The 12,009-nt window shown below is 27.3% G+C and overlaps 1 protein-coding gene across 4 annotated transcripts in view; it reads left to right on the top strand.

Moving 5' to 3' along the window:
• Window positions 1-12,009, top strand: part of LOC142324086 (syntaxin-like) — a 206,194-nt gene that overhangs the window by 107,602 nt on the left and 86,583 nt on the right. For all 4 annotated transcript variants that reach the window (XM_075364719.1, XM_075364718.1, XM_075364720.1 and 1 more), the window contains exon 3: window positions 9,048-9,147. In XM_075364719.1, the coding sequence (XP_075220834.1) occupies window positions 9,048-9,147 (100 nt within the window). The remainder of the gene's footprint in view (window positions 1-9,047; window positions 9,148-12,009) is intronic.

Below are 12,009 nucleotides of genomic sequence, written 5' to 3'. Positions count from 1 at the left end.
TTTTAATTAGTCTGATAATATAATATTTTATTTTAAACGGAGCTATACATGAGAATAATAAATATTTAATAATAGTGGTAAGCTTACCGATTGATATACTCACTTTAAAGTTAGATAATACAATTTGATATTGATTTATTTACAACCGTTTTTGGTAATTTTTTTCGAATTACGTAGCAGAACTTCTTTTAAGAGATTAACAAGGCATAAGTCTCTGTATGGATCAAATTTCTTCAGTTACAGCGTGATTACACCAACTTAGAATAATATGTATTTACTTACGAGTTTTATAAAACTCTAATTTTCATATAGGTGACAGGGCGTAACGAAATGACAAAACCTAAACTGACTGTAAATACGTAATTTATCTTTTATTGCCTCAGGGAGAAAAAACAGAAACGAATTTAGTTAATTTTAATTAATTACAATCATTTAAATTACGAAAAAATTACCTAACGTTCGTAAAAACGAAATACTTTTTCTGAAAAAAGGAGTTTCAGATTATTTTTTTAATAAACTAAAAATTCAGTTTGAAATACCTCAAAAGTAAGGTGGTCTAGAAGCAGTGAAATCTTATACACAGAGTGATTCACGAGGAATGTAACGAACTTTTAGAACATGTTCTACTGGTGAAAATAAAGAAGATAGTTTATAATAAATATAGGTTAGGAAACCCTTCGTTAGCGAGTGGCTGGCGAAAGATTTCGCCCTGATTTCTGCGCCTTCGATAAAATTAAGTCAGACTGTAGCTCTTGGGATCTAAATCAAGGAGTAAGTTTGGTGGTTTTATATGAAATCTAAACTGAAAAATTTGAATAAAGTCCCACAACTATAGTTTTAGTAGTTTTGGAGAAATCAGTAGGGGCAAGCAAATTATTTTATGTTTGACCTAAAATAGCCATGGTAAATGGATAATAAACTTATAAAAGTTTAAAATTAAAAAGAAAAAAATTATATATGTGTGTGTGTATATATATATATATATATATATATATATAGAGAGAGAGAGAGAGAGAGAATTTGATTTTAAGTAAAATGACATGAACAAAGTCTACAGAAACTAAATACAAAGATAATAACTTCGAAGTTTATTAAAAGTAAAACATATCAAAATGTAGCAGATTTTAACCAGTTATTAAACGAAATAAAATGAAAATTTTGTTTCGTATTATAAAAGAAATAAATACTATAATACAGGTAACAAAAAACGGGAACTTTTGAATTACCTCTGTGCACTTTCCAAACTATCGTTGGTTTTGTGAAATATTTTTATGGCGAAAGTACGTTGTTGACCATTCCTTTGCTCCATGATAACAATGACAAGGTTGCCTCTGTATGCAGCAGTGCTGCCAACTGTACATAGCTGCCACTACGCAGCACTTTTAAAACGTAGCTGTTCAGTTGTAGAATTTGTAGTTTTTTGATTTTTCTTTGAGGTAACCTCCAAAGAAAAAATCTGGCAATGCCAAACCTGGAAATCTCGATAGCTATAAGCCATGGCTATTGATAGTATCACCAAAGAATTCGTTAATAAAAGCAGTTATTGAAAGTTGAATTTGCTTGTGTGATGTTGCGTCGTCATGTTGTAATCGACAGTATCGGTATTTCTCTTCCAGTTGTACAAACGGGTTGCAATAAAATATTCTGATATCGTTCTGCATTAATGATGTACTCAAAGAAAGTAAGGCTAACGACTTTTTCTTTCATGATATCGCACACCAATATCCCATCTTCTGCGGGTGCAATGGTTTTTCAAGATACGCGTGAGGATTTTTAACACTTCAAATCCTACTGTTTTGGCTGTTTAAGTAACCGTCCAAATGGAATCTCGCCTCGTCAGAAAAAAATAGGAAGTCCATAACATGAATCCGATTACACTGAAATCGATGAAATTAATGAAAATATTCTATCCGCTTTTCTTCGTCGGGTAAACAAATCGATAAACTATTTGAATTCGATATGGTTGTTGGTTTAACTGTTTTGTCGTCTAACGAATGGTTGATTTCGGAAAATTAAATCTAGCTGATAAGCGTCTAATTGATTTTTTTTTTTTAAGTAATTAATCGGTCATCGATTCCAGCGACTGTGTAAGTCAGATGTTGGGCGAATCCTTTTCAGCAACACGAAGAGAAGTAGGGTAATCGCTAGAAATTTGATAGAAAACTGATTGATGGGTTGCGTTTTATATGGAACATTCTGTATAGGAACTAGTTGTAGAGTGAATATCATTACTCTCATAGAATATCATTACTCTGATTAGTGTCTTTTGCACCTTATATCCTTTACATGCGGTCCAGCCATAAGGAATATTGGGACAGATACTGTAAAGCAGGATTGCATTACAATTGTAATGCAATTGTCTACAACGTAGCATTATGTACACTACTTCAACTCAGCGGGGTTATTAAAAAAATAATCAAAACTATGAAATAATTTTACGAATTTTTATTTAGAAAAATTACAAAAATCATGTAAGTGAACGTTATAACAAGTTTTTTACTAAGACAAAAAAACGGTTTAAAAAAAATTACTTAAAATTTTTAATTCGTTTTTCTAAACCGTTCGATTTTTTAAAATCTCATACTTTCTCATTAACAAATACAGTTACGTGATATGCAGTACTAGCTTGCGAATGACATTTGATACTACATAATCAAAATAATAAATATTTGAAACGTATTTATTTTACTTACAAATGCTATTAAGTTATATATGTTTATTGAAAATTATGTATATTTATTTGTTTAAAAAAAATAAAATATTAATTTTGTAATATTCCGACTAAATAAATAGCCATTACCAAGCAGTTTTACAGCTTTATAATTTTGCTAGCACTAGAATTATATTCAAATTTTTAAGTAATTTAGTTTTTTATTTCCATCAATATTTATCTATTAAGTTTCTTAACTGTTTCTATTTATTGCTTGTATCGCAGGTTCAACTAATGTATCGCAAATTGGGAGCAAGGCAGAATTACAGTTATTAAAAAAAAATAGTGACGCTAACATTAGCTAAAAGTAATCATCAACCTATATTTTTTCAATTAAAATTATTCTTAGTCGAATTGAACAATGATACAATAAAAAGGTTTAACGATCCCTTTAATTTTAATCGGACGTTTAGTAGTAGATAATATAATCTACGCGTAGTAATGCACTACGAATTGAGAGGGGGATCGCATTCTTCTCTGAACGTAACGCATGCGTAAAGCTTTTTTTGTGGGAAGATTTCACTCAATGTCTCATTAAACGAGGATATAAAACGTTCATAACATAAGTAATGTATAGACCATACCGATCATCGAGACGGAATAGTAGTGCCTCCGGTTTTTATATGGAAGGTTGTGGGTTCGAATCCCGGCTAGATTTATAGTACGGATAAGCAATAGTCAATTATAATAATTAAAATACATAACAGAATAATAGAATAATAGAATAGTAAGATTTATTAAAAAAAGGACAAAAGAGTTTTAGAAATTATTTTAAAAGATTTTAAGACGAGAGTAAAAATATTAAATTGCATTAAAAAACACGTCAGACTACAGTAATTTTATTGTTAACTTAAATCTGTAAATTACGATTAATTTGGTTTTGTAAATTACATCGCGAAAGTAAACGTACTACTCTATGGTTAATAAACGAACTGTCCCAGCATTTGCTGGGACAGTTCTAATTAATTAGTAATTAGACCAATCAAGGTAAGTCATGGTAAAACCTTGGTCAGAGCAGCATTACAAAATACTTAATTACAAAATTAAATTATATAAATTAATTATAAAATAAAAAATAAATGCGACTATAGTCTGTATTTTAATTATTAAAAAAATAAACACATGGAATATTAAAATAAATTAATGAAGTTAATTTGTATCATTTTTAACATCAAGTAAATTTCTGTAGTTAATTTGTGAAAAAAAATTCACATATTATTGTGTAGGCCTATTTGTTTACTAAACAGGGATTAGTAATTAACGTTTTTGTGGTTGGAATTAAAAACAATAAAAATACGTTATTTAAATTTATAATAATTAAATATTGAATTAATGTTGTTAACCCTGTAAATTAACTGACGTCGTTTTTATTTGTTGACAACCCATAACTACTACCAACAAGGTCATGGTTAAACGGAAGGAAGTAGAGAGACATAGTAATGACTCACTAACATAACTAGAACACGCGCACGCACGCGCGCACACACAACACACAAATTCACCAGTATATTTATTTTTTCTATGTTTACTTATGGTAGTACTAGTTAGCTGATAAAAGTCTTTTTATTTCTAACCTGTTTGTTTATTGATTGACCAGTTGTCTACTGAATGAAAACTGGTTTCTCTAAAAAAAAATGGTGTTACAATTAATTATTCAAATAATTTTTAAAACGTAATTATTTTGTTATCTTTTGCACTTTTCCTCATTTTTTTCCTAAGTCAAACTGGGCTTAGACAATAACTATAAACATATCCAATGAAAAAATTGCAGTATCAATACAGAATAAAGTATATGAATACAATTCACAAGAAAAAAATTCAAAAACAATGACCTTTACTGGTTTTCCCCCATAAAGAATAGCTTCTTACACAAATAATGACTAAAGCAACAACTAATGGAGTAAAATAACATAAATAATACCAAATAAAATTGAAAATATCAAAATAAATACATATCGGAAAAAATCCTTATTGAATAATTAAGTATATGCGTATTATCAATTAGTTCTTAAATAAAAAAAAATAAAGTTACATCTTTTTGTATTGCTTCATTAGTGTAATTTGTTTATTTATTTTTGTATTTATATGTAGACAAACAAGATGGGCACTCAACCAAACAGTCACTCAATATAAAATAATGGGCAGTCAGATCATTCATTCCCTTTCATCTAATAATATATATGAATGATGTAGACGAATATTTAGTTAATTAAAACTTTTAATTTATCCACATATTTATATTTATAAATGTGCAATCTTTGCTAAAAAAAAGACCCTGCTTTATTCTTTGACTTATGAGAATGAACCTTATTATACTTCCAATGTATTTTCAGTAAATTGCCGATCCATTTAAACAATTTTTCCACCAATCTATTTAAAATAAAATTAAATGATTTTCTTTTACACAAATAATATAACTCTGTCAATGAGTTTTTAAATAATACTAATTAAAAAAAACTCAATTTTTTACATTTCTATTTAACGCTTTCTGAATTTTTTTTATAGTTATTTCATTGATTTAACATCTTTAAATAATTAATCTATTATCATCTCATGTGTGGTCTTTAACCATTTACATTACTGACTCATATTTCATAATTAATTATATATTTTGCGACATTGCCCTGATCTAGTTTTACTGATGTTTCATTTAATACATATGGGCATATTATAAAGCAGTTCATTTTTTAAACATGTCATAACGTATCTACAATTTCTTGATGAGATATACGTGTAATGTATTATTATGTATCGATTAGAATAAGATATTTATTTATTTCATGATGATTGGTTAACAAGTAAAATTTACAGTTTAACATTTTTATTTTAAAACATATTTTTCTATTTTCTTCATTAGATTCTATTCAGTAAAAGTATTAGAAAGCAATCTGATTTATGTTTTAGTATATCTATAGTAGAAGTGTCTTACATCTTAACAATGTAGGTTGATGTTAAAATTTTTTTTGAATTTTGTATATACATTGCTTTAATTATTTAAATATGTTTTAACATATAATAAAGTTTGTACTGAGCAGAAGGCAACTCAATGCATTTGACAGTAAACTATTATAAAATATTTAAATATGTGGGTGTTAGTAAATTTCATTCAGCAAAATTTGGAAGATACTGGTTTTTCCTTTGTCTTCAAATGTATTACATAACACACAATAATGACTGAAGGATTCTGAACTGATGGAAATGTTTAACTCAACAAATTTGACCTGTAGCTAATCTAAAAAATACAACTGTAGACTTTCTTGGAAAACATATTTTTCTTTTTTAACCTCCAGGACCACTGTTAGGTATTGCTTCAGAGGATGAGATGAATGGTTTGTAGCATGAGTGAAAATGCCATGCCTGATCAGGATTCGAGCCTGGAACCTTTGGATGAAAGGCCGACACACCAGCACTTGTGCCACTGAGGCTGGCTTTTGGAAAACTTAATTTTAATTATTTTTATTAAATATATATATATATATATATATATATATTTAATAAAAATATATATATTTTGAAAAGAAATTTCAATCTTTTTATCATTCAACATCTCTTTCACATCGATAATCCATATACATATAAAGTAAGTGCCAACTAATATTAATAATATGCAATCATATTTATCAGTCAATTGTAAACTGAATGAATTTATAACAATTTTATTAGTTCAGTAAAATGTCCCCCAAAAATCTGCTTATATTGTAATAATTTTGACAATCTAAATCTCTTTCAAAATCTGTCAAACTACAATTAATTATTACTTTATAAATAAATAAATAATTAGATAAGCAGCCATTATTACTTGCACGTTTTTAAAAGATAGTGTAATACAAGTAACATATTGCTTGTAATACAAAGTACATTAGTTGAATTATTACAAGTAATCACTTGTAACTAAATAATTTGTGATTAGAACTTGTAAAACCTTATAAGTGTTTAGATGATGATCCTCAGTTCAATATTGTATGTTGTATTTCAACCAATGATGTATTGACTTTATAAATTTATTATTACTAAGCCAAAATACGGTTGAGTTGGAATCCATTGGCGTTGAATCCTTTAATTATGAAATGATATTGCAGCTGTATTACCAGAATTAGGATTTCTTTATAATAAACATACTACAAATAATATCCAGAAGAGAGAATTGGAGAACCAAGCATGGCTAACTCAATCTTCAGACTGTGGAACCAGCCACATATAACGAAGTAGTTGAGCCTATTTGAAATAATAATTAAACTTTATGATGTGCATACATATATATATTTTACAGCAGATTATTAACAAAATTAAATTTAACAGCAGTCTGGTTTGTTATAAAACTCACAGATACTGTAATAATAAACTTCTGAACATTTCCTTTAATTGAACCTGAAATACCGAAGTATCCTGGGTAACCTACACATAAAAATCTAAATAAGTAAAATTAATACAATTTAATACTTAGATCTGAATGTCGATCCTGCAGTATTACGAATTATTTGCAATATAGTTGACAGGTAGCATGCTAATAACAAATTTACTATATGGATAAATTTAATTTATCGATTTTATAAGCTTTAGAGAATATTGTATATAAAACAAATTTTTGCATGGTTTATGTTTTGTAAAGGTGGAGAACTGTACTAAATATGAAAGGGAAAATTTTATTTAAAAAAACTCTGTGACTATAAATGCGTCAGAAGGGTGGATGATTTTTAGTTTTATTTAAGAGATGATATTACACTGCTGCAATGATTTTTGAAAATAATACTGCTTTTGGTGTTTTAGTTAGCTTTCGGTGTTTTTTCTATTTCATTTTTGTTAGTATCTTGTGTTCTTTTATAAATAATACTGCAAGGTAATGTGTATTATTCCAATAAATACATTTTACTTAATTTTTCCTTTCTCCTTTTCACATATCACCCTTCAAGTTAGAACATGAAAACCTTGAAAATGTACCCAAAAACTCAGTTTTTTATCTATAACTCTGATCCCTGTGAACCAACTTACTTGAAAATCAATAGGATTCTATTTCTACTAGGTTTACATCTTCCTATCAAGTTTCATAAAAATTGGTTAAAAAATGTGACCAGTAAAATTAAAAAAAACTGAAAATATAACTGAAAATCCCGTTTTTTGGCTCTAACTTGGTTCATTTGAACCGATTCGTTTGAAAATCAATAGGCTTCTATTCCCCAATAAGTTTACACTGCCCCACCAAGTTTCATCATAACCGGTTACGGTTTTCATCCAGTAGAGTATACAAAAAAAAAATTTTAAACATACATATGTATACAGACATTACAGAGTTGTGTTCAGAAAATATAAGAAAAGTTGGTTCCCTTATCCCCCGACTCCCCTTTAGAAATTCTGATCAAACGCAGTAGCAATTTCTACAAATTCTTTGGAAATCTGCTAAAAACTAAATATGTATATATTGTTCTGATGACATAAATGTGATGTATAATTAAAAACCAGTTTAAGAAAGAAAAATGGTATAAAGAAAATATTCCACTGTTTGAAGAACCACAATTTAAAAAAAAATATTATTTGAAAAAATTTGTAATCTTTAAAATTAAATAAAAGCTAATATTTAACCAGTAAAACTCAACATAAAGGAGGAACATAAATAAAACTCTGATGAAGTAGCATATTTAAAAATGACTTAAAATCAGATAAACTTAATCAGATGACTTAATCAGATAAAAAGTACTTAGAAATCGTACATTAATTAAAAATTTTTCTTTGATTGAAGTATCTGGTAGAAGAATGAGCAAGACACTTAGAATATCATGTTTCACCAGGAGAGTGGTGGAACTTCGACCTAACATTTTGTAAAATATTTGCCTTACATTGTTAAAAAAATTTTCTGTAAGTTTTGTTCTACAATGTTTTGACAGAATTAGTTATAATAGATTCCATCTACCGAGTCATACTGATACCTTCTAACAGCTGATAGGACAGTCACTTCATCATTATGATTTAGTAGGATGATAACCGTTTTTATTGTGTCTGTGAAACTAAGGACTATGTTTCCCTTCCATGGATGAAAGCCAACCTAGTGAAAGAGGTGCGTACTGGTTAAAGCCAGGCCTCATAAAATGTAATCTATCCGGTGTAATTTGGGAAAGCTATTATTTCTTCTGATAATCAAGCTTTCTTTCTAACTGTGAAAGTTTTATTCAAATTGAGTCAACAGTTCATAAGTTTTAGGTTAATGTATCAAGTTTGAAAAATGATAAAGACTGTACGGTAAGGTTTTAAAAAGAAAACCTTTAAACCAAAAATTATCAATGTGCAGATACCTCAGTTTTTAAATATATGTATTATTTTCATTTTATTATTATTTTTATTACAGGTGGAGCAAGTTAGATCATGGATTAATGATATTAATGAACATATAACAGAGATGAGATTAATACATAATAATATACTTTCATCTCCACGTCCTGATGAACGTAAGTAAAATACTGAAATAATTATATTAATTTATTATTTATTAGGAAATCTAAAAATAAATGTAAATTATATTTATATTTATTTAATCATACATTTTGGTGAGTAAGAATAATAATAATAATAATAATAACAAGAATGAGTTTTAATAGATTGCAGCATTAAATTACACTTTTGTTATTATAAACAGAAATAATTAAAACCATTAGCTCTCTTAAGTATATAGGTGCATGCATGCATGCTTGCATACATACATGTGTTGTATGTTGTGTCTGTAACTATCTTAAGTGATGATGGTAAATAAATAACAAATGCTAAAGAAGTTGTTCCTAGGTTTCAAATGGACTAAACAAACTTAAAAAATGAATGTAAAAAGTAATATTTTTTATAATTTTAATTTGACTTAAAGTCAACTGAATAACTTAAAAAAACAAATTAAAATATCAAAATATCTTACTAAATTATTTTGGTATTGATTTTAAAAAGAAAAAAATTAAAGTTGAAAAAGTAGTTTGTTTATAATATATTTTTTGTTTTTATATGAAATATGATTAGGCCAATAAAAAAACACTGCTTATGAGGAAACAAGCCATTTGAAAGAAATGCAAAGATGAGAAAACTTATTTCTTGATAAAAATAAGAAAAAAAAGATGGTCAAATGATGTAAATACTGTGACCTAAGGCTCTCTGAAATATAAAAATACATTTTTTTTTACTTATGTCTTAACTGTATAAATTAAATCTATTAGTATATTTTATTAATAACTGTTATAATTTGAAATTACATTACAAAAAATAATTCATTACAAAAGTTTTAGAATGTTATTTGGTTCTAGATTATTAGTTTATTTAAGAAGTAGAATATTCTTATTTTAAACGATACAAATTTTACAACCAAAAATAGTTGGAAGTTTTATTCTGTTTATAAAACTTTTACCTTGAATAAATATTCAAATACGTGAATAAACCTGTTTTAACATTTTTTTAAACTACTATAATTTGGATCAAAATTTAAACTAACCTTGCCACATTAAAAAAAAAAAATCATTAAATTTATCATACCATTTTAATTTAAACTAACCTCACTACATTAAACAAAATATCATTAAATTTATCATACCAGCCCACCAGATTAGCCTAGTGGTTAACTCATCACCACAAATTAGCTGTTTAACAGCTGATTTTCGAAGTTTAATGTTTTAAGGTTTAAATCCTAGTAAAAGTTAGTTGCTTTTATACAGATCTGAATAGTAGACAATGAATACTGGTGTACTTTGGTGGTTGGGGCTCAATTAACTATACATCTCAGGATTGGCCAGTCTGAGTCTGAACAAGATATAAACCTCATTTACATGTTGTTTGTATCATCCTCATTTCATTGACCAATGCAGAGAGGGAGTTGTTTATTGTACACTAGTTGAACAGATTGCAATGTACAAATTAGGAAAAAAGTTATCATGAAGTTACATTAAATTGGTAAAAATTAAAAATATTCATATTGTTTTATAGCTTTTAATTCCTCCCCAATTATTATTTTTTATTACTTTTATCTTGAAAAATTATTATACACTTTGAAACTAACTAAAGAAATAGTATTAACAATATTAATAAAATAATTAATAGTAAATCAGTTAATAGCATAATAAATCAAGTACCTGATTTTATTGAGAAGATGAGATCTGGCAGAAAATTATACATACATTTTCTATTATAAGTTGGTTATTTGTCAACTGATTTTCAAAACTAAGGTGTTGTTTTATTTACAATAAGATACTTCATATTTATGCCTAAGGATTACAAAGTTATAGAGGACTGAAAATTGATATGGCCTCTGTTTTGATTGTGAATATGTTCACATTGTAATTTTTTACTAATTAGACACATTGGTATAAATGCGTGTACCAAATATTATTGTGATTCCTCAATCAGGTCTTGTTTAAATAATCAAGCCTAAAAAATAAATTGTTCACTAATATACACAAAACGGCACACTGAAGGAAAACGAAGAGAAATCAACATTTGTTCATAGGCCATTTTTTTTGTTCATTTTGACACAGAATCCAGAAATGTATAGCCAGTCCACTAGTTTAGGTGCATTCTGTACTTATGGAAAACATTGCAGAAATATCTATATTATTTCCTGAGTATACAACAAGTAATATCACAACTCTAGAATTTTAATTTTTATTAAAAAATTTAAGCCTATGAATCTGACAAGTCTGTTACTGTCGTAGTTGAAGAGATATCTTGAGATTAGAAACAAGTCACACAAAAATCAATAGCATACATTTATTCCTGAGTAAAACAAGCATTAAGTTCTAGAAATATAAGAAAAAGAATAAATAAATTATTATATAAACTTTTATTCCAATTGTTACACAATAATAAATTATATAGATAATGTTAGAAATGGGTAGATATACTACTCCATAGATAAAAAAAGAAATTGCTCAAGCATTTACCTGGATGGATCAAGGGAAACCATGGTAAAACCTTGATCAAAACATCATAATAAGATATACTATTCACAATACTAAAATAAAATGGTTGTCAAGGTAAGTATTAATCACATTAAATGATAAATACAGGTTTTATTTAGCTTTAAACTGTCAATATTCTCCATAAGCAGGCAAGTGTTTGCCATCTGCATCACCTTGACAAATATTTTTTAGTAATTAAGTATTGAATCAACAGATTTTGAAAAAACTGGAAAAACTGGAATTATCTTTTTTTGCCTTGCAATATAATTATTCCAAAATTGTAAATATTTATACAAAAGTTTAAAACAAATTCATCAAGTTTACAGAAAAATATTCTGATACACAGTTCTTTCTAAACTATCTGTATAACAAAATGTTTATCAC

This window comes from Lycorma delicatula, chromosome 4 (assembly GCF_047948215.1).
Source record: "Lycorma delicatula isolate Av1 chromosome 4, ASM4794821v1, whole genome shotgun sequence".
Lineage (NCBI taxonomy): Eukaryota > Metazoa > Arthropoda > Insecta > Hemiptera > Fulgoridae > Lycorma > Lycorma delicatula.
The sequence above is the reverse complement of the archived record's forward strand: the minus strand, read 5'-3'. Positions and strand labels throughout refer to the sequence as shown.